This window comes from Gallus gallus, chromosome 8 (assembly GCF_016699485.2).
Source record: "Gallus gallus isolate bGalGal1 chromosome 8, bGalGal1.mat.broiler.GRCg7b, whole genome shotgun sequence".
Taxonomy (NCBI): domain Eukaryota; kingdom Metazoa; phylum Chordata; class Aves; order Galliformes; family Phasianidae; genus Gallus; species Gallus gallus.
In genome coordinates, this window is record NC_052539.1 from 24,295,719 (window position 1) to 24,319,762 (window position 24,044).

At 40.1% G+C, this 24,044-nt stretch overlaps 2 protein-coding genes and 1 non-coding gene across 3 annotated transcripts in view; 1 reads left to right on the forward strand and 2 right to left on the reverse strand.

Moving 5' to 3' along the window:
• Positions 1-24,027, reverse strand: part of SLC1A7 (solute carrier family 1 member 7) — a 45,049-nt gene extending 21,022 nt beyond the window's left edge. The window contains exons 1-3 of the mRNA XM_426662.7: positions 22,498-24,027; positions 21,391-21,470; positions 8,724-8,939 (exon numbers count right to left, since the gene is read on the reverse strand). Of these exons, the coding sequence (XP_426662.2) occupies positions 8,724-8,939; positions 21,391-21,470; positions 22,498-22,638 (437 nt within the window). The 5' untranslated portion in view covers positions 22,639-24,027. The remainder of the gene's footprint in view (positions 1-8,723; positions 8,940-21,390; positions 21,471-22,497) is intronic.
• The window catches only part of CPT2 (carnitine palmitoyltransferase 2), a 60,147-nt gene that overhangs the window by 29,062 nt on the left and 7,041 nt on the right, over positions 1-24,044 (forward strand). Inside the window, exons 3-6 of the mRNA XM_040704679.2 lie at positions 397-534; positions 2,113-2,234; positions 6,536-6,592; positions 11,124-23,997. The gene's annotated coding sequence lies outside the window, so the exon portion shown is untranslated. The remainder of the gene's footprint in view (positions 1-396; positions 535-2,112; positions 2,235-6,535; positions 6,593-11,123; positions 23,998-24,044) is intronic.
• MIR6623 (microRNA 6623) lies at positions 8,240-8,349 on the reverse strand. The gene has a single exon (NR_105491.1). It is a non-coding gene; the product is annotated as a microRNA 6623 (primary transcript).

Genomic DNA, 24,044 nt, shown 5'->3' on the forward strand with positions numbered 1-24,044 from the left:
TAAAGGCAAGAGACAGTGGCACACTGTGACCCAATTCTATGTTTTCACATAAACTTGTGCAAAGAGAATAATTCCTGAATCCTTCTGAATTTTCTAACCAACTCAAGCTTCAAGGCAAGACAGCTCTTAAGCATATGTGAAAAGGCTATTTTTATTCTAAGAATTGCTAACTGTTTATGTAGTTAAATGCATGCCAAACTGAGACATTTTCCAGATCTGTTTTCCTCTTTGCACCAGCAGCATATGCATGCAGCATTGGTTTAGAAAAAAACACTTCTATTACTGTTTTAAGTCATGATAACGTGACATTATGCTTACACCTCGAATTATGAGGTAAAGCCTGTTTCAATACCATCAGACAGAGCAATTACTAAAACAGGGAATTAATCTTTTCAGGGTAAAGCAGAGGAAGAAAAAATCAATTACAGGCCAGCAGCACTGTCTAATGATTGAAACAGAAGACTGAAAATGAGTTGTAGTGTTGGCCCTCTGTGAGAGCAGACAAGCTGAGTGGAGGCATCGTTTGCCATCTTGGTAAGGCTGTTGCCTTTGGGCACAGTATTTAATATCAGGTGAGCTCATGATGATGCACAGCACTTCACTTCCCATCTTTACCCCTCCTGGCCCTTTCTCATGCCAGTGGAGGCGAGGCAGCTCAGATAACCTCTTGCTGCCTGAAGCGGGATGCTGTAGATCACAGCATCTCTAAGCTGTGTTCTACACTGACAGTGTCTCCTTACATTTTACCTGTCCTGCTTAAGGGCCCCAGGCATGATGATGACTGTGTCCTGCAAGGACATGAGATTAGAAGGCTCTCCCCACATAAGCAACTCGTCATAAGGTTCAGTTATCAAGACTTAGTTAAATTAATGCAGTTCCCTTGCACACACCATTGTTTAATTAGAATTATTTAGCTTAAGGCACTCATTGTGCAGTGATGTGGTTAGTACTCACTACACTGCTGCAAGTCTGGCTGCTTTCACTTCTGTAACAACAGTGCAAAGCACTGAGTTATCTCTGCAAACTTTCCATAAAAGCCGATCATTCTCTGGTTCAAGTGTCAAATCTGTAGCCAAAACAAGACACAGACAACAGCCAGATGTGCATCGTTTTCCTATCAGATACAGACACAGCCTTTTGCCTGAGCCCCAGGAGCTTGGCCAAGGCAGGGGACTAGCTGAAGGACAGCTGGATGGAGCTGGACCTGGGAGAGATGGAGAGGAGGTTTACAGGAGAGGGAAAAGTTCATTACTGCTTTAGTATGCCTCATAAGGGAATTCTGCTTCAACACTGTTAGAGAGTTTATTGATATTAAATTGCATTTGTTTTATGGTTTGTGGTGATCAGATATAAGGTTCTATGGGATTGCAAAGTGATAATGTAATCATTGTGACATAACCTGCTGTAACCTACTGTGTGAATGTGGATTATTCTGAAGAATAGAATCACACTGAGCAGTCCGGCCTTGGTCTTAACTATGTACGACATGTACAAGACAGAGCACTACAAAGAAATATGTATTTAATTGCTGATGCTTTCTATTTTCTATCTCCACTTTATAGTCTTAATTAGAAGAATTAAGAACAAATGGAGACTGCTGGAGAAAGGAAATATCATGCAGTTAGTAGCTAGATTAAATGTTAGACAAATTTGTGGAGGATTAAAGCATTTTATTTCTTTATCATTCTTTATCCTGCAGGAATTACAACTACCCACATAATACTGGATGCTGGAATGCTCCCAATAATTTTTAATATATTATGCACTGTGATCCAGTCTTTGAGACACAATTTATCTAGTGAATGGCTGACCTGAATGTGTTTGCCAGAACTTCAGCTTATTTTTTATTTTAAGCTGGTTTACTTGGATTGAAAAAATCCAGTATTAGCCAAAATTTAGTTTTGTTAATTAAAAACACTGAAGGGAGTAATCTGTGGAAGAAAACTCTAATGGACCAAGAACAAATAATGAGAAAGTATGAAACAGCCACAGATACTCAGGAGATGAGTGGGAGTTTATGGATTCAGTCAGACCTCTTGGGAAACATCTGACAAAGCCTTGCTGTAGAGATACACCTTGCTGCATGTTGATATTTGTCCTCCTATCTTCCAGGCATCCAACCTGAAATCAGACCAGCCCTGCCACATCTCTACTACCTTTGTGAGGATGAAGTTATACCCACATGGATCTGGTATCAGGATCATAAAGTGAAGCTGTCGCTCTACTCAGAACAGGTACTGTGTTTATCACTGTCATATGCTGCATTAAAGAAACAGTCAGTGCTTAAGAAGTAATAATTGTTGCTGCCACCACCTATAAATGCTCTGGTGTTTATTCAGTTAAGAGAGCTAAGCAGATAAAATATTTCTAGATTTCCAGTTCTACTTTCTGATTGCTTATAAAATACACAACACAAAATAAGACTGTGGGAAACAAAGTGATCTAGGATTCATTTCTCTAGCACAACTGATTATTTCTAACCTCAGGGGCACAATTTGGCATTCTTGGCAAAAATAATCTCACACAATAATAGAGAATTATATATAGTGAATAAAAGTGAGGGAGATTGGTGCTGAACATAGGTACATTTAGGTATAAGACAAGGATATGACTGTAAAACAGAAACTGAGACATGTGGCTTTTGGTTATGTAAAAAAAATAAGAGCTAAATACTGTCTGCCCTGAGGAAGAACAGAGGACACATTTCCCAGAGCATCTTCTGCTTCAGGAATTCTGCCAGACAGAGCAGGTGTGTTTAACATAGGTTGAAAGAGTGAGCGTATATGAAGCTCCAATATGAACTTTCTACAGACGAGACTTACTACTGAACCACAGATGACATAGCTGGCCTGTATTTGCTGTGCTATCAGCATATACAGACAAGTGAACTACTAAACACTTCTGAGTGTATCCTGCTGTGATGCACAAGCTGGTTTATTCTACTAGCAAGTTTTGGAATCCTTCCCTCATTTTTTTATGAGGATTCAGGCATAAAGATATACCAACAGTTAGAATTGTGTATGCATGACTAAAGCAACAGGTGTTCTGCAATTATGTAGCCATGGAATTTAAAGAAAATCCTGCAAACTTGTAGCAAACACAGACCGGTCTAAGGAGCTGCTGTGAAGGTGCAGCTTGTAATACATATAAAACTATTTATCACCTTGTCACTGCTAATGGGAGGCCTTTTTCCCTTCTCCATTGTCTCCCAGCAATTAATCTAGCAATTAACGTTACTCACTCATTTTAGTCCCTGAACTTTCTGCTCTTTTAGGAAGCTAAATTGTTTTAGAAAATCATTTTTCAGCTCAAGCAATGCTTTGGTAGTGCCCCCGGGACGTGCATGCCCTCCTGCTCTCTTCAAAACGTTGCTGACTCTGAGAAGTAAGGTAGTGAGACAGATATCAGCACTGTTAGACTATTCTCTTGCTCATGCCTTTATCCAAATTGTCCATGAAGCACAAGTATACAGCTATTGGAATAGACAGTTTGATGGCTCCTGGTTAACTTCTATTACAAATAAAAGGCCAAACTCTGGTTGTAATTATACTACTGAATGTCTGAAATACTCATTTGGAGTCCTGACCACATCATCTGTTGATTCAAAGCACTTGGTTTTTGCAGATCTTTTTAAAGAAGTTAGGCCAGCAGCCACAGGTACAGCAGATGTTTCCTTGATTCAGAACACCCATTCCCTCGGGGGCACTCCCTGCTCTGCAGCAGCAATCTGGTTTTGCTCTCAGACTTTGATGTTATCAGTACCTAATCCCTGCCACACCAGACAGTCTTTGGCTGCAGTCTCCCACGCTGCAGAATTAAAGCCACCTGACTGGGTGCTTTTGCAACATATGTGTCCTGGTAATATTTTACTGGCCTATATTTGTGTTGGGCATAAAGCAGCTTTGGACGCTGCTCTCTGTCCTGCATTTCTCACATGTGAACTAATTTAGCTTGCAAGAACATTGTTTTTAGAGTGGGTTTTTGGCAGTATTCAGTACAGCAAGGGTATGGAGACAGTAAAAATGGAGTCTGAGTAGTTTGACATGAGGACTATAAAGTTTCCAGTATTTACAGCTCTGCAGAAGAATGAACAGGACTGCGGTTCCTATTTACTATAATCTGAAGTCAGGTGTCTCTTCTTTCTCAGTGACATTCCCTTAACGTCAAAGATTTGTTTGTGTTTACTCTCCTGTGCATGACTTCCATCATCAGCTGTGTAGACTCCTGACTACTGTTACTGTACAACATGAGCCACAAATCCTGTCCTCGGTCGTATAGGAATACATCTGAAATAGCTTCTTGCTGGTGTCAGTGGACTCCATCAGGGTTTGCACACCTAAAATCAAGGGCAAAATTTATTTCAGCAGGTCTGAAAAAAAGACCTATCTCAGGGTCCATGGAAAGATGCATACTGCACATAAATAATCATCTCATTTGGAATAAAATGGAATGGAAGAAAATAGAACGGTTCAGTTGGAAAGTATCTACAAAGACCATTGAGTCCAGCTGCCTGACCGCTTCCGTGCTAACCAAAAGTTGAAGCGTTCTATTAAGGGCATTGTCCAACTGCCTCTTGCACACTGTACCAACAACCACCTTGCTAGGAAGCATGTCCTTAGTATCCATGTCACTACCCTGGCTAAAAGGACTGAGCATGCTTTTGCAAAACAGACACGTTAAAGTTCTATTATTATGATAAAACATGCGAATGGATGCAGAAATCACCAATCAGAACTAAGGCATTGTGTTGTGCTTGTCTTTTTGCAGATCAAGGCCAAACTAATATGGAATCAGTTTGTCAAATATATAGACATTTTACACGTCCTGAGGGTGACACTGTTGCACGGCATTTCAGTTCCAGTAAGGGATCAGGAGGGTGAACCTCTCTCCCTTGATTCTTTTGAAGGATAAGGTCCTGGCACAGCCCTAACAGTGCTACGACTTTCTGAAAAACTCATTCTTTGCGGTGGAAGCACAACTTTAGGAATCTTGAAAAGGTTGAGTCGTATAAAAAGGAGCATGACAGGCCCAGCACATCTGCACTATGGTTTCAGGAAAGCAAATTTATTTAATAGAAAGTGTTCCTTCATTTCAGAAGATGTCCAGGCCAATTTTCAGGAGGATGAGTAATTTATTCCTTTTTGGGGCTGAAGGTTTCCTAATGCAGTTTTAAGTCATGGCTCCCATGTGTTGTCTGCTTCAAAGTCCCTTTCCAGCGTCATTTTCATCATGGAATTATCTTTTTTCCATGTTGCTTTCCTTTTATGACAAATAGGTACCATACATTTAGGGACTTCAGAGCACTCTAGGCTTCTGAGCAGCTTGAACTTCTTAAAAATTAACTAGAAGAGAACATCTGGTCACACACAGTGGTGAACAGTGCTGGCATCAGGCTTCTGTGAGATAAAAGATATCTGGAAAACGGAAATGATTAAAAAATGCTAGTTTGCCACAGGAGACAGACAAATATTTCTATCATAGGTACACAGTGGCTTTTGGTAAAAGATACTGGAATGTAGATCAAAGCTATCAAAAAAAAAAAAAGTTCTTTTATAGTTTAAACTCTGAGTCTTTTAATACACCCTTAAACTATTGCCTGCATATACAATTCAGTCTTCAGCTGTAAACTCCTTTAAGTGTGATTCTTGGTTTTGCAGCCTGGATTTCTTCCTAACTACAGCAGATACCGAACTTCTCCTGCCCTGTTTTGAAGAAATGGAATTTCTATACAAAATAAAATAGGCTTTAGCTTGAGAAGAGAGAAAGGAAATTATTTTAACAGTGCTTAGGATTCACATGAAAATATAAGTCCTCTACTGTGCTTATATTCTTTTCTCAATATTAATGGCATATTTAAAAAAAAACAAACAAAAAAACAACACAACCCAACAGCAAAAATCAAAACAAAGAAAAAACCTCTTTCGGTTAAAGCATGTGAGCCAGACTGAGTCTCCAGGTACCTGCTTCAAAGTCTGTTAAACTGGATGCAGTCCTGAATATTCAGTGGTAAAAACTGCTCTGATTTATCCTTCCAGTAAACAGTGTATGAACTCTTGTGTTACGTTGGGTTAAGGCGTGATTTGATCCTGTCTGTATTCACTGAGTTGTTTTATTTGGAGCTTTTGAGCTCAGCTGGCTCACAATGTTGTTCTGTTTGGTTAGGCTTGAGAAAGACTAAAAATGTCTGTGAGCCCTACGTTTTGCGGTGCCCATTTGTACGCACGATAAGCAGTACATAAAACAGGAAGGTGAACCTCCAGTTTGGCTTGGATTTTTTCCCCAAGTGGATGTTTATGATGTCTAATCATGTGTCTTTATCTCATCAGCCAAAATTTGTTTCCACTGATGACAAATGCAAACAGCATGATTTAAGTGGCAATGAAATTCACCCCTATAAATTTAAGGTATATGAGAATGGCAGCAGAGCACGGTGGAAATAGTAACTGCTAATGTAAATAGTGCAGTCCCGTGTAATAGATCTTGTTTTACAAATGTTCACCCCCAAGTTCTATGCATTTTCTATTCTGTTTGTCAGGTGGACATAAGTTCTTGAAGAAAACAAACCACATATTTTCAATTGGACGTTATTCCTGTAAGTGCAGCCCTTTTTCTGTCCTTTAAACACCTTCTTCTTCATTTCTTAACTGAAAAAAAAGCCACTAAATATTCACTTTTACTTATATTTGGAAAAAAGTACAGAGTTAATTTCAATAATTCACATTGAAGAAAATAAAGCAAAAGTCTGTTTTGATTCACTGCTATTATTTCCATTGAGGTGCCCCAAAAACCACATTCCTAGAACATGACACTGCTAGCTCTCATAGAAGCTGGGAATATTTCCTCTGGCACCACAGAATTTTCTGAATGATCCTCAGTGAGGTATTTTTTCCCCATACATCTCAGTTCTCCAGCTGTAGGAAAGGAAAATGTCTCTTCCCTACCTCACAGAAGCGATGCACATAATGAGAATAAAGCCATTAAAATTCATAAGGCACCAGGTGTTTCGATGCATTAAAGAGAACAAGATGATGATCCTTAGCCTGAGGGTTTGTATTTTTAAATATGGATGAAAATATGATTTCATGAGCTCGTACCAGAAATCTTGACTATAATTAAGGGAGATCTGTATATCTGTCTCAGCCCAGTAATAAAATGGCAGCTAGAGAGAACTAGAGAGAGAACAGTTCTTTAGAACTGCATCTCCTGCATTACTTGTGCTCAGCCTAGATCCTTGCACAATGCTAAAGAAGAGGGGCACGTTGTGGAAGGGGAGATTCCTGCACAGGTATGAAAATGAACTGGCTGGTTAAATGGGTGTCTTCCAGAGATGGAAGATGTGTTTGATTTAAAGCCGGATCAGATTAGAACAGGAATTCAGATACTTAAGTCCACAACAGCACTACAGATTTTCAGTGCAAAGGCTAAAAAATGTGTAGATTATGCTGCATTCACTGGCCTTTCTGTCTAGGCTGAATTCAGGAGAAAGTCAGTAGAGGCAGATTCATGTCCACAGATCACATCCCCCATCTCTGGGGGTTCACTTTTGAATGGAACCCTTTCAAATACTCCTCTTTAGACATAAGATGTCTGACTTGTGGGTACATTTTCTGAGGCAGTAAATTCAGTATGTTGATGAGATTACATATGTCCTGGATGATGTGAGGTTTAGAGCCATTTCAAGATCATATGGTAGTGTCCTAATCATGTCACATACACGGGAGGTTTTGTTACTGTTTTTTAACATAACAGACAAATACATGGGGGAAGCACCACCTGCAAAATAATACTGTATACATGCTACATTATGCTATCACCAGATTCCTCCATATACCATCAGTACTCTAGAAATGTGAACATTGATTAAAGTTCTAGGTGTTTAGAATGATGATGAGGCTCTGCGGTAGTTCTTTGCTTTGTTTCTGATTAAAACCATTTCTAAAAACAGAATCCTCACCCAGCAGTTCCAGAAATTCAATTTCTAGCATCCTTCCTCTCTGCCAAAAATTCCAAACCTGACAGTGTCATATATAACATCACAAGAAATAATAATACATGTCATCATTTCAAAGTGGCTTCATATCTGAAATAAGTGAGGATGAATACGTGTATCACCATGCCAAGATTCATGCACTCCACTTGTACACTTAGCATTCTTTTTTTTTAAGAATACCAGATGCTTCCTGTGCAAACTTCTGTGCACATGTGCAACTGATACATTGAGAGGAAATGAATGAATTGAGAAGATAAGCCAATCTGGGCTTGAAAAGATGGTCTCCAGCTGTGAATGGAAGTGATTTATCACTGAGCTGAAGGATCAGCTTTTCTAGCTCAAACCAGCAGATACATCATTACATTTAATCCAGACTTCCACACAGATATTTAGGAGTCTTGCAATTGACTTCAGCAGAGCCAGGATTTCACCCATAATGTTTATGTAGGCTGAAAGCCCACTCCCCACAGTTGTGTTATTATTTATTTATTTAGTGAATGTGGTTATTTCTGTAGTGGAAGAATAAAAACCATCAGTGTACATTGGGGTAGAAAGAGAGTGCAGCTGTGGATGGTTCTTAGCACAGCAAAAAGGGAGTGAGTGGCTTATAGTCCAGTTATAGTTGATATCAGTGCAAAACTGTGAAGACAGTTATCCTCAGGCCACAGTTCCTCCTCAGGCATTTATGTACAAAACATTATCTCCAGAAACCAGGAAGAATGAATGTAGTTACCGGATTAAGTCCAGCAGTGCATCTGCAGAGCTCATGATGGGCTTTCCACCCTCCTCAGTGCTCTCCTTCTGTGCTGCTCCACCAGGATGGATGATGGAGACCATAATTATTCCCACAATCACAGCCACAAATGTTGTCCACAGGTAATAAGTGACAGTTATGATACCCAATCGACTAGAAGTCTTGGCATCCAGTGCTGCTAGCCCAGACATTAAGCTGTGGAAAGAAAACACAAAATACATGGCACCTTATGCATAACATCAATGCAACAGAAAGCCTAATTTCCTATTATTCCATTTGCATCTTGCGTGATCACCTTCATATCAGTGTTTTTGGAAGCTTGCAGTAACACAAAGCTGTAGCCTGTGCATCTGAAAAGATGTTTCCTTTGTGCCATGTGAGATCCTGGTTTCCTGAAGGAACTTGCAAGCTCAGGCTGCACACATGGCGACCGAATCCTACTGACTGCTCCCTGAAGCTTGAGGGACAGTTTTACACAACCTTATGTTTGATGGCCCAGTTCACAGGAGCCATGGCAATAATCAGTCAGGCAAACTTAGGCACGAGAGCCTACACATAACTTTACAGAACTGTAGAATAAGTCAGATTGGAAGGGACCTATGAAAGAAATCTGACCAGCCCTTTGATTCCTTCCCATGTGAAGAAAGACCATGACTTCAAAGTTAAAAATACTTAGGGGCAAGTTTGACATATGGTTCACTTTTCACCTAAAAAAAAAAGAACAAAAAACGTTTTACTTTTTTCTAAACCCATACACACCACAATAGATCTTTGCTTTAGTAGTGGCCATGCTGGGGAGCAGACAGGCTCTGTAACTGTAGTGTGAGCAGAGGAGACTCCTTCATGAACTGGTACAGCATCTCAAGAGAATGCTGTGCTGATCTCAACCTCTTCTTTCCCCTTTGGCTCTTCCCACCACTGCCAGATGGTCAGAGGCCTCACAAAGCTTGTCTCCACCATGCTATATAGCTCTCTGCCATGTAGTTTAACTCTCACTAGCCCTCTTTTACAGGCAAATTAAGGTGCTGCTTGGTGCCTGAACATGCCCGTGCTGCTCTGGCATAGACTCTGCTGCTGTTTCCCAGTAATCTGAGACTGAGATGGGAGTTTCCAATCACACCTGTGTTGCCTGGGGCTTTAAATTAAGATTTAGCTTTGAATAATCCGATGTAAACTCTTCTAAACATGCATCTCAGGAAAACTAAAGTTGAAATAAAATATTACATTTACTATTTGATGTGACCCCATTGCCTAGATTTATCATCAAAGCAGAACAGATTATCAAGCTTTTCCTCATAAACAGTGATGTACTAAGCTGCACCTCCTTGAATGAGACCTTCTTGACCTCACTCTACTCAGTGAGGTTGTCTAGAGCCAATACTAAAGTGCAGCTTAACCTTTACAGTACATTTAATGAAATCAAATGGATGGGGTTTAGTGCTCAGGTTCCTGCTCTCCACTAGATTAATTAAGAAAATGCACTGCTTTCCTGCATCGCCACACTCTCATGTAGGACAGTTTTTGTTAATGCTACAGGAGCAAGGGAAAATGCTGGCTGCACTGTAATACTGATCATTTAGAAAATGAGCATCTTGATCTCTCTCACTTTTGTAGCCGTTCTTCTTCCTTCTCTTTGAACATTTTGATAAAAATTCCACCTTTCTTTTTGCCTGTAAAGCTCTGTTTACAAACACATATTAAAAAAGAAAAACAGTAGCAGCAATGATATTTCCGTGGCATTTCCCTATGGAAGACTTGATATTCTAAAGCACCTACTTAAATGTTGTATGTGTCTCAGATAAGCTGATTTCTAACTAGCTGGATGTTTTCCATAGTAACTGTTTTAAGTGTTCATCATAAGTATATTATGCAGGGAAACTGACACAAGTGGCACGAAAGCCTTGACCAAGCAGATCTGCAGCTATTGGGTGGGATGCCATGCATGATGATTACTTAGAAAAGGCACTAGTGAGGAGACAAAAGTACAGTTTGTTTTTCTGGAGCTGTCCTGAAGCCATTATCTCTGTGGGAAAGACAGTCCCTGATGTCACCTGTGTTGTGTTTGCTCTGCCGAGAGCAGAGAACTCAGCTGCACATGGTGCTTGAACTGTCATGACCATTCACTTAGGAAGTATGTCCAGGAGAACTGAAAGCAAAACCTCATAATTAAGCACTTCCAGTGGGTCATGTGCCTTTGGGAGTGCCACCTCAGCCTCAGCCATTGTACAGTTAGGATCTGGGGGATGTTGTGCAGCTAGAATCTAATCAGACATTGGCTCGTAGGTGGCAAATCCTGAGGGGGCTAATAATGAGATTGCTCTGTCTTGGGGATATTCATTAACAAGATCATCATCTGTAATGAGATTATCCTGTCACCAGATAAAGTCATGCTCGGTTCATGCTGTGATGAGAAAGTTCTCAAAAGTAATTAACTACGGAGATGCAACAGGAGAAACTGTGGTGTGATGAAGCATGAATCAAGGTCTGGGTTCAAAGAAAGCTGCGTGTTATTCATGGCCCGCAAAGCTCAGTTTGAAGAAGGGACCAATGGAAGCAGTTTTACGAAGGCTGTGGACTTTTTAAGCAATTACTCAGACTAATTTTCAGGAAGAAATGTCTGTAAATAGTCAGAGACTGTAGTCAGTCATTAACCGCTTTTCATTTGACTTCATACATTTGATGTCAGAAGGAACAGAACAGAAGACACCAAGTTTAGTAGATATACGGAGCATCACAGTTATTGTATGAAGTAACACACAGTTCCATCACAGGATTTCCTCACTGTTCATCACTATAGCTCTGGTGTTCACCTAATGCAGCTGAAGACTGGTGAGAAAAAGTACTCTCCTCATTTTCTATGGAATAAGGAATTCAGAAAGAATAGCTTCCTAAGATCACTGTATCACGTTCAGGTTTTACCTGTAAAACTAATGTTCATTAGATGCTCTTGGCTGTATTGCTACCCTTGCCAACCCAAGCATCTTCTGTGACTGAACAAAGATGTTCCTGTGCCCTTCAGAACCAGACTCTTAAGAAACATAAATGCAAACCAGAATACTTTAAATTCTTATAAATCCTCAGAATCTGATTAGGCAGGGGGTATTTATTTGGGCAGATATTTGATTTATAGGTTAAAATCTCCTGACTTACCATGTATTTAAGTAACTTCTACGAATATGCTTCATGCATAGCTTCCATAATATGACTGCCAAATAGACAAAAAAGGACTAACACAATGAAAACCAACCTGCAGCTTTTCTGAATAATTACAATATTTCTCACTCATTTAATCAGTCTGGCCAAAAAACAAAACAGGAAATAGTTCTTGCAATTTCATATTTAGGGACTATTTCTTAGTTTGTATTGAAAAAAATACAGTGTCAAGTTTAAGGCCTCCAAATTACATTTGAATTAGTTTTGGATGAAATATTAAACCTTGCAGGGCAGGATGTAAGTGAAATCTCTGATTACTAAGATTTAAGAGGTTTTTTGCACCTTGCTTTGAAACATCTGGTACTGGATGTAATAACAGGCATCAAAATAAACGAAACAGCCCCATGACCTCTTTATTTCCTGCATAGGTTGTTCCAGCTACATGTGAAAATGATCTTTCTGTGTTGTTTTTTTTTTCTGCTGACTAGAAGAGTCTGCTGTTTTATTCTGTGATCTTGTTTGTCCAACAGATCTTGGATGAAGTTGTGTATGCTCAGAGATTATGCACAATTTGGAACAAGAACCTCCAAATTTGTTCTATCTGCTATATATCTGTGTACATATCTGCCCTGTGGTCCTTATATTTCTGTGGCTTTCAAGCCTCTTCAAAGTTGTGTTTAATAACCCTAAGATCTCTTCATGATATAAAACTGATGCTTCACAGTATTTGCAGGAAGAGATTCTTCTTCTTTAAGGTTTATATTTCTTTTCTTAACAAGTAAAAGATGTCTGGTTGTTTTTTTTTCTTCTTTTTTTAAACTAAGACCTGGGTAATTCTAAATCTACTCTGCTTTGTTTTCAGAAAATAAGTTGTTTCCATTCAGCCAAATCTGTCTTATCTCTTCTCTGAACTACTCACATTTTTACTGGAGGAAGAGTCAGGAAGTCAATGAAAAGCATGGTAGCAGTTTGTCCAGAAGCTGGATATGAAAACTATTAAAAATGTATTTACTTGCAGCATTTTAGTGGGGTTGATATTTAACGCTTAATTATTTCTCTAAGACTTCAATTATTTAATTGTTTACTGTTAAAAAAGTTTAAGCAAACAACAAAGCATACATTATTTTATCTGGAATGGCTTGATTAAATCTTGTTTATTTGTTGGGATAGTCTCCATATGATTTATGAAATGTTACAATAAATTATGTCTTTATTGGGTCTTTGTTGAGGGAGGACAGTGAGGAGGATTGTTGGAAGATGAACTTAGATGAAACTCTTAAGGGGAAACTGGAAGGGAAGAGGAAGATGTCCACATCTCCAGGAATTATTTTTATATGTGACTTAATAAAAATACAAGGTCAGTTACTATATTGTTTTAAACGTTGGTAACAGTGTAAACAAATGGAACTATTAAATACTATGTTTCATGTCTGCTTGGACAGAAATCTGTGTAAAATACAAAAAATTATTCTAGCAGGTTTTAATTAATGAGAAAGGGAATTCTTTCAATATCTTGGAACTCTAATTAGTCCCCTGCAAAAAATTAGCTGAACTCTTGTGAGCACCTCTAGGCTTCTTCTGGTTGTCACTGATAAGCATTCAGAAGTATTCACGAAGTATTTTATTTACACACAACAACAGAACTTTCTATCTTCCCTGCCTTTTTCTACTTTTTTTATCTGTTGCCTTCTGATAAAAAGCAATTTTTTTACTTCCTTCAAGATCAAAACCTATGTCCTCAGAAATGGAAAGTACAAGGAGCTGCTGTAAAGACTCCATTCTGCTTGTTTATTTTGTCTTCCTCGCCACCAGAAGCCATCTGGATGTTGCTTTGAAATAGATGGATTATGGATGAAGTTATCAGAAAGGATTAGTGTGATTAGAAAGACATTAATCCTGTCAAGAAGTAATGGTCAAGTATTAACCACAAGCAGTTGGTCCTAGAGTCATGTTTGTTTTCATTCATCCCATTCCCACTCTCTCATTCTCATTTTGTAATTGCATGCCATAGAAAAGACCTGGCTAAGCAAGTTCTCCTGGTGAGGCTGGGAAGCTCCTCTAACAGTTACATTGAGATGATTATATTACAGTCAAGCATCATGAAAGTGAAGTGCAGGCTCCACTAATGCTGCTTGATCGGGCAGGCAGGCTGTCTCATAGCTTTTTGTCAAGGTCAGTGCCTTCAAGTTTCAATATGGTAATAATCTCCATTTCCACAGCTCAAGTCATTTAATCATCTTAAAATGCTTCACTAATATAAAAATCTATTATACAGGAAGGCACTATTTCTCTTCTACAAACAAGGAAACAGCAAAATTAAGGCACTTATTTGAAGACAAATAATTTGTAGTGAAAATTGGAAGCCTGAAGCTATCTCTGTTCTGTCATGGACCATCAGGACTTCCCTCATCAGTGCCCAGGCTGCTTCATTTCCATGGACGTACCATTTATAGAGAAATATCTTGCAACAATGAAAATAAGACACTTCACAGTAATAAAAGAAAGAAATAAGGAGCCTTCTCTGATTCTTTCTACAGCTTGATGCTTGATTGTGCTCTTAGTCTCCAGTAGAGTTAAAACAATTTTAGCAGCAGGGATCAGAATGACCTTTTCTTTCCAGGATATTCTTTCCTTTCTTCTAACACAACAGAATACCAACAGAGCTAGGCACTGCTATGACTGTGACAGAGAAGTCTGCTGCTGACATCATACCTTACAGTGACAGTGGTACTGCTGGGAATACTGTAGCCCATCCCTGCTTCACCTGCATGGTCTTGTTTTACTTAAAGTGATACAATTTTTTAATCTCCAGATGTCATATCACACTGCACAGGAAAAAAATGCCTCCTGCTCACACATGCACAAACACACTAGCTGGCACATCTGTCGGTCTCTATCTGTATACATGTCACACAAGAATCACAGAATCACACAGTCACAGAATCATAGGAGTTGGAAGGGACCTTTGGGACCCGAAGCATGTTCCCTAGAGGAGGTTACACAGGAAAGCGTCCAGGCAGGTTTTGCTAAAGACAGTGGCATCTTAAAGGTGTTAATCGTGATGGAAAATCTTGCCCTCTGTCTTCAAATAACAGCAAATAAGAATGTCAGAAAATCTAGCTGTCTGCAATATGCTATTTGCAGTAATTATGTTTAGTTTTACAGGTAGGCTTCAGGAAAAGAAACTGAAATGAATAAATCTACATTTCTAGCCCATCGTGACATGCAGTTTTTTTGAGCAGGAACTCAAATAATGCATTGTACTTTATTAGTGTGCTATAGGGAATGTGTTCTTACAAACTAATGCAAAACAGGCAGGACTTTGCTCAGCAAACAGTGAACATCAATGTCCAATGGCTGTTCTGTCACTACTTCCTCTCCAGTAATCCAACACGTGAAGCCAAAGTGACAATCTGTGAATGCTGGAAGGAACAAAGAGTAACCTTTGATCACTGACTAACGAAGGGGACCTGAGACATTATACTGTAGCACACACAGAATTCAGGCTGGCAGATTGACTTTAGCTGTTTTGGTAAAATATTTCCTAAATTCAGCTGTTGGAATGCAAATAAAAATAAACTATCTGTTAAGTATGGATGTGAAGCTTCCATCTATGGGAAGCATGGAAAGAGCCAAGAATCTCAATGATACTTGATTTTCTGTTCAGACAGTTCTTTCAAGTATTTTTAGATTAAGAAAAGACCAGAAGGATTTGGTATATAAATTCAGATTATAAAAAAGTCAGATTTATTCAACTGTTCATTGTTCACACATGGCTCTATCCTAAGGAAACAGAAGGGTTTCAGCCAGCTCCTCAAACTTCACATGCCATTGCCATTTATTTGCAAGAGATAAACTATTTCATACTTAGAAGACTGCAGAGGAATTCTGCCAGGTCACAAACTATTTTGACCCCATTTGTAATTATATCAGTGCTCTCCACACTGCCTTCACTTTGTGATTCCAGATGTCTGTCACACATCAGTATATCCCTACTGATACCGACAAAATAATTTGTATGGAGTTGGTCCAACTTTGTCATTATGACATGAAAAACTCTGCAGCACATCATTTTCACTGGAAACAGTTCGTACCAGTAAGAAAAAACACCAGAAGACCACCATTCCTGAATGTGTTTAAAAACCATTTGTATGTGGTACTCAGGGACATCATTTAGTGGAGGCTTGTTAGTCAGGGCAGCATGGGTAGGTTGTGGTTGGACTTGATGATCTTTAAGATCTTTTCCAACCTGAGCAATTCTATCATTCTATGATTCTATTAGATCTGACTACTAGATATGATATCTCTAAATACATGTGGCTACAAGAAAATGTTAGTTTATAATGTACTGAAACCTCTGAAAATATGGAGAGGGGATTCACAAGGTCTCCTAAGGAGGTAGAATGAAATTTTCCTCTACAAGCTCACACAATCTTAAAGCACCATTTGGAGAACTTTTGGGGTAGTTCTGCAATACAATAGAGATATGGATAATTTAAGGTAGTTCCTGGTGTTGGGTGAGCTTGCTCTCTGACCACTTCTTACCTATGAGTAGAACTTCCCATTCACTTTCATTCAAGTACAGTTCTGCTTTTCATCTGAAAACTTTATACATTTATTTCCTTAAGTTATCTCCGTAAAACTCTCATCTCTAGATGAACTTTCTCCTCATGTAACTGTAGATAACATATCCTAGGAAAGGGCTAACACCTTGTTCTCACCAGGGTGAAATTTATTACTGTTGTTTTTCTATTATAGTGATACACACAACAGGTGATTCAGACATGGGATGATATACATGTTTTATGTTACCATTCGAGTATCTCAGATTTTCTCACACTAACCCAACAGAATGTTCACTCTCTTCTGCTGGGTAGTCCTGTTCCTGAGTGCCAGTAGTTTTCTATTGCACTTTATTAAGCCCCAAAGCCCAGCTTGGCAACTGCATAAACATAGGAACAGTGACTGATATTTAGAGAAGAATGACTAGAGGGAATAGTTTAACTCATACATAGCAGAGAAGACCCAAAACAAAACTGACCAGAAGTTCATATTGTCTATCCTTTCCCATTCAATCTTCAGTTCCAGGAAAGGATTAGAAGAAATAGCACTGAACATACTGTCATTCATACCAGCCCAGTACTATTGTGTGAATGAATTTTAGCTAGCTTCTTGGTTTACATTTCATAACCTTGTATCTCCCTTATGAATGGACATTATGTTGACTATAACAGTCACAGATTTATATCCATGGTAGAAATTTCAGATCGCAAAATTCAGTTCCAGCCTCTGAGTGTTCGGGTCAAATTTTTTCATCCCTAGCAAACTGTAAACCTAAGTAGTAAAATAGACAAATAAATTCCAGTCTGTGGTGTATTATCAGTTTCGTCTTCAGCTAACAGCAAGCAAAACAGTGCACAGCACAATTTTCCCAAGCCCCTGGCCCATCTCACAGCATAACTAAACCCTAAACTCTCAAAGAATATTCTGTTGCACAGAAGTTATTTAGGGTATGTCTACCCAGGCAACTGCAGACAGACAGGGACATGCTCCGTCTTCAGCCTGAGCTGCCAAGACTGGTCCGGAAGCTGTGGAGCCACATCAGCTCTTCACATACGGACTTGGGAGCAAAGCCACACTAATGCGGCTCTGTGGCTTCCGGCACAGAGCTGGTGCAGGTCTGCATGGCTTGGCTCATGGGCTGAGTGAGCTCACATCTGCCTGCACCCAGCGTGTCTCCACGTCTTACAAAGTTCATGCAGTTGTCAGCTCTTCAAATATAGCTGACAGGTTCTGGTATGTAGCAGTAGAGCTGAACAAGAACAGAATTCCATAAATCAGAAAGAGGAGTATTTTTCATGAGTGGGATGTTAAAATGCCAATGCCTTCCCCTAATCAAAGAACTGAAAAAAAATTTTATATATATATATATCTACACATATATATATGGGTAAAAGGGTACGATGATGGAGTAGTTTCCTAACTAAATACTAGTCTTTAACAACATGAATAAGAATGACCCACTCAGGAATCTGAGCAGAAGGATAAGGGATTACCAGAACTGATGGCATTATGGACAGGAATCCCCTTAAAGACAGACAGTTCTATATTTAGCATATCGTATTTAATTCAGCCAACAAAACCCCAAAAGTATTAAACATTTATTACTATCCCCAAATGAACCTTCAAATACATGTCATTTTTATTAGCATACATCTGCTTGTATTAGGAACAATACACTTAAAGGAAAGAGCTTTACATTTTTCTAAAATCCAGCTCAAATTGGTTATTTAGGTGTGACTATAAAGGGAACAATCTTTCCTTAATAGATTCTGCACAAGGAAAAGGATCAAATCTCTGCTACACGTTATTTTTCTTAATTATCCAAAAAATGGTTATTGTTAAATAAATTTAAAATCTAATAATTATTCTGAGATCAGAACGAGATAATTAAATTCCTGTAAGGCCTGTGAAACTATACATCTGGATACAGGGAAAAAAATAATCTGTTCACTTCTAGTATCATCTGGACGTAATACCCACAGGCTGCAAGCCTTGGTCTTCTCAAACCTGCCTTTCCCAGACTCCTGGGCACAAGGGCAGAGATGCTCAGCAGGGGGTGGGCACCATGTGAGTTACTGCACTGTGATGGTCGGAGTGCCAGACCTGCACACAGCCAGCCCTTGTGCCGGCCATTGCTGGCACTGGGAGTGTTCACTTTAAGCAAATTTGAGATGCTATTGATGGGAAAACTGGGTGTTTGTTTCTTTCTCAGTCTTTGTTTAGTGTAGAGTACAAAGATATTGGCATTCGATTTAAATTTCAAGCACTCGGAACTTCAGAGAAACTGAAGTGATGAACAGATATCTCTGATATTCAGTTTGTCCTGAAAGCAATACTGCAGGTGAAGGATAGATGTGGGCGGAGGGGGAGGGGATGGGAAGAGCTTTTCGTTAACTATACTGAGTGAGAGTTAGAGATCTTGTGATTTTCTGGTAGGTAACACTACTAGGAAAAGCCTCAAAGGCCTCCAGATGTGCTACTACTGCACTGGAGCGGCTGCTAACACTCCGCTAACAACTCTGGCTCTTCCAGACAGAGCCATCTCCTGGCTGAAGCCAGGAAATTCATTATCTGGAGAGAAGGCTGGTTAACAAATCTGAGCACCTCAAACAAGCTGATCAGCAGATCGTAGCTAAAGACCCATGCTTTTTAAAACGTATCAGGGCAGGATGCACTGAGATCCACCTCTGTCACTGCTGTGAATGTGTGTGCTTGCTTGAAAACCTGAGATATTTGCTGAAACCTTTTGGATATACAAGAGAAAATGAATGGTTTGCATTGCAGTAATCAGCAGAAGAGAATCAAGGCCTGTTGCAAAGAGAATCAGAGACTTCAGGTCTGCAGATGATCTTTCAGCTTTGTTCAGTCTAAGACAGCGTATGTGTTCAACCATGAATTCATGTTTGGCCTCTACTCTCTCTCAGCTCTCTTATTATTCCCATTTCCAGTATTAAAAGTAGTATCCCGTGTTTGTTTATACATGTAAGAAACACTGTGCATCTGGTAACTGCAGGGTCTAAAATCTGATCTTGTAGCAAACACCTACCAAATATTCCTAGGGCAGACACAAACTCTGTCAAACCATTTATCTTTCTTTATGTTGCTTGTGTAGCTATTGCCATGCAGCTACCTGTTCTCACCACAGCAAACTCTGTATATCACGCACTTAGTGGCTAGTAACAGGGATGAGCAGGGCTAAAACTCTGAGCAAGGATGGGGGCAAGCAAAATATACTTCTTTTAGAGCATTGTATGATGCTATGAAGCTTGCTTATGTAACCAGATAACTGAAATAGTATCAACTTCCATCCTTAATGAAGGCCCACATCATGCCAACCCCAAAAGCTCATGTGGGACTCAAACTGGCTCGCTAGTTTTACTGGCAGTTGCTTTTCAAGACTTATGTGTATCCAGAAAAACAAAAAGTAAAACCACAGGTGACGGGAGACGTCAGAAATAGGTAGAGCACTTCCAGGTGCTGTGACGTAAGTGCATAAGCTGAGGAACAATGCAGCGAAGAAACAATCTCCTGATGTCTGACTGATTTCTCTGGTGTATTTTTTGTTTGCAGAACCCCCTGAAATTTCAGAAAGGGTTAGTTTGTTATGCAGGGAGTTACACTCATGCTGTCCTACAAGGAAAGCTAATCCCTTATAAGTTCTCTTCTTTAAGTTACTTCTCTTCCTTCCTTAGGAAACTGAATTCATCAATTCTGTGTACAGCTCAGAGATTCCCTGCTGACAGATCCGTAGGTAACGTACAGCAACAACAGGCTGTGTCAGAGCAGCTCTTTTACACTGAACTGCTCCCTCCCCCTGCATATCAAAACCCACAAGGGAATCTCAAGAACGAAATGTTTTAGGGAAGGCATGCAACTCTACTCTCTTCTGTCCTTAGCACATCACTACCTCATGTTACATTTATGTTTTCCTAGGAAAACTCTCCTTCTATCCAAAAGATCTTTTATCTTGCATTGATGTTTTCTAACAGTGTGGGACAGAACCAGGCATGAGTTGATGGTCACATTGGCAGTGTTAGATATGCAAGCACACGAATCGGCTTCATTCTGTGGAAAACCTTGGGAAGTTGGATGCAAAGGTGGCATTTAAAAATAAAATTAGCACTGGATTTGTGTTTTAACTCTCAGTGATCTGAAGTCTAGAAACACATCTTTTTGAAAGATGAGTTTTTGACATATCTATTAGGTTCCAGAAGCTGAGGCTTCAAGGAAAGGCACCAAATATTACAAGATCTGTTAAGGTAAAGATAGCTTTGCTACTCTTCATCACTTCTTATCTCTTCTCTCAGCACTGTGTACATGAAAGGGCTTTTGTCCATCTTACCGGTATTCGGTTGTTATTGTAATCAGCTGGAAGACATACATTTAAAGGGGAGAGAAGCTTTCCAAAGGCAGCTGGTTGAGCATCCTGAGCCCTGGGATCTAGATCATTAACTCTGGCACCAGCGAGGTGGCACCATTCAAGCTTCCACCTTTAATGTATTAAGAAACCACTTTCACTTCCACCTGAAGCCGGGCATACATCAGTAACTCACTGGACATACACTTTTTTCCCCAGTATTTCTCACTCTGCAGCAGATTTCTCAAAGCACTGCAAAAGATTATAAACTAACTGTGCTTTTTCACCTTCTTTGTGTGGTGCATTATTTCAATTGCTTAAATTTAAGGCAGTCTTTTTGGTACGGTGGGGTAAATGTTTTCCAAACACTTAACTTCTATTTCTGTAGTACCTGTATGAACTATTAGGGAAATGTTCCTATTGATTAAAAAAGACGGTCATAGCTCTACTTTAAATATAAATGTACAGCAGTTCCTGGCTCTCCAACATTGATTCAGTTAAAAAACAGTGGTGACTGCATGTATTATTTAAGAAACTTCAACGGTTATTGGAACAAGCATTGTCTTCGCTTACCTTGAGACAACCAGGGGGAGAATCAACATTTTCAGCATCCTCATCAGTAACTCACCGGGAAACTGGAAATAACTAATTTCCTGGAAATACACAGAGAGATGCTTAGTGTTTTGAGGCAGCCTGCCCGTGTGAGTCCTGCTACAGCTGTGGGTCAAGTGGTATGAGCAGGTAAAATCTGCAGCTCTAGTAGGTAAGGTGGCCAAGACTGTACACTTTAAAAGACTGTTTTTAAATTAATTAAATTACATACTGTGTTGTAATTCAACAAAAACACACACACAGTATTTTTCATTCCTTTGCAAAGGAAGACAAAAATGAAATATGCTGCCTCCCAGGGACTACTGTGAATAGGTTGCCCTGATTAATCCCTTTATTCTGCATTTTATGTGTTTTGCTAGATGTGTATGAAGCTACTGACCGGACACAAAAAGTGTTCAGACTGCAGTTAGGGCAGCAGAACAGATAACTGTTTTAAGCTATTTTGTTTACTAAATGCCATCATTTTTAATTGAGATTTACATTGTGTGCTCAAAGCATTCAGCAGTGCCTGTTGTCCTGTTTACTGACAGATTGGTACAGCAGTAAGAAACAAGTACCTGCAAAGAGCTTAGCTGAAGTACACTGGAGGAGAAATCCCCGAGTGACTTTAATAGCATGGTCTGTTAACGATGGGAGATCTCGTATTTATTAACATCAAATACCATCAGTGTAGCACAAACATCTGTACCGCCATACACCTGATGGTGAAAATCATTGCCAGCATTTTCTTTAGATGTACACATTCCAAACTAATATAAAATCCAACAGCATACTGTTTTTAACATTCATGTAGCTTATTATTCATACTCATGTTGTTACAGTGGGGCTGTGCTGGATTTATTAGTGTCCTAAAGACCAGAACCTTTGCCATACACACTGCCTGAGAACTGTGAAAAGCCCCAAAGAGCAGTGTGTAGATTAACAAACAAATCGAATCACACAAATTGAACAAGTACACGGATGTGGTTTTTATCCTGAAAAATCCATCCTGAAGTTCCACAAGTTGCTGTGCCTTTTGTTATGTAAGTATTTTCCCCGCAGTGATGCACTCTGCGGTGCCACACGTACCTGCTGGGAGAGCCGCCTTGTCCTGAGGAAGAACCCGAGGAGACAGCCAATGGTGACCGACAACACCGAGAGGATGAGCAAACCATTCCTTTTACAAACATCCTTGATCCGAGCGAGGATCGCATCCAGAGCCACCGCCATGGTGTCCTCCGTGCTCCTTGGAGAGGAATCAGCATCCCATGGAGAGAGAATCCACTCACTCCTCTTGTTGGAGAGGAACAGACCTCGCTCTGTATAGATCAGATCAAAGCACTTCAGTTCTGCTTAGCTGACCTGCAAGGTCACTCCTCTGCCAATCGCCACCAAGCAAGCAGCTGGCATTATTGTTCCAAATTAATACCGACAATCCTATTATCGACTACATCATTAAGAGCCTGCAAGAAGATTAGGGGGCTCTGGAAAATTAGAACGGAATGCAGTAGTATTTCTAAAACAAGACTGCTTCAAAACAAAGTGACATGCTCAGAGTGCATTCCCTGCTCTTCCCAGTTTGGGGTCTGACCATCCACCCCTATAAGGAGCAGCGTAAGTCATGCACACCAACACAGAGAAGGAACGTTACCGCATTGTTTTTCTGTGCAGGGCAGAGGGGGTGACATCTTGAACTGGACTATCACAACAGGGCAAGCCAGGTAAAACTAGACTTCATTAATTAAAGCAGGCTTGGATTTTTTTGTTTTGCTGACCAAAACAAGACTGAAGGTGCAGCGTAAGAACCACGCATCGATCAGAAACCAGCGGTACGCTGAAACACGGGAGGAAAGCTGCTGGCATTTGGCATCTATTATCCTGGAAGCAAAATGATTTCACTTTTTCTTCCACCACTCTGTTGATTAGAGTAGGGCCAATTTACTTTCAGAGGATTATCAGAGTAAGCCACGGGGACTGCTTTCCTTTCCTTCACCGTGTGCACTCAGTACCAATGCTGTTATGAGCAGAAATACAGAGCCACGACTGCTCACCGTGCTGCGCTCACTGAAATGCTGCTGCACAGCCCGAGCTACTCAGAGATCGTTCAGTATTTTTATGGAAAATACTCCACAGAACAAATTTGGGTATTTGCAGTGGTTTGTTTTATATTGCAAGGCAGGGTGTGTAGGTATGTGCTCATGTGTGAGCAAAGGGGTGAGTGAACAGTGAGTTCAAGGGTCAGCAGATAGTCCTGGAAGCTCAAATAGAACACTGTATGGTCTGTAAGACATATGGGCACACATGCGCACATCCACAAAACAGAAGAGAAATATATGGATTCTATGTGGTGAATGGGAGTGCTGACAAAACAACACAATCATGTAAAATTTTATTAATGCTTATGCAAGAAAGTACTGAACCCATACTGCCATCTCAGTGCAGACACAATGCTGCCGCTACGGTATGCACACAGGCACCTTCCAGATGAAGCAGTGCACCAGGAGCGCTTCCCGAGCTGAGCGCTGCCGGCACTGCTGGCCCTTCAGACGACCTTCTGAGCCCCTCACGGCCCGCGAGGCCCGGCCGAGGGTACACTCAGGGGAGTCCCCACCGCGGGGCGGGCGCTCCTCAATCCC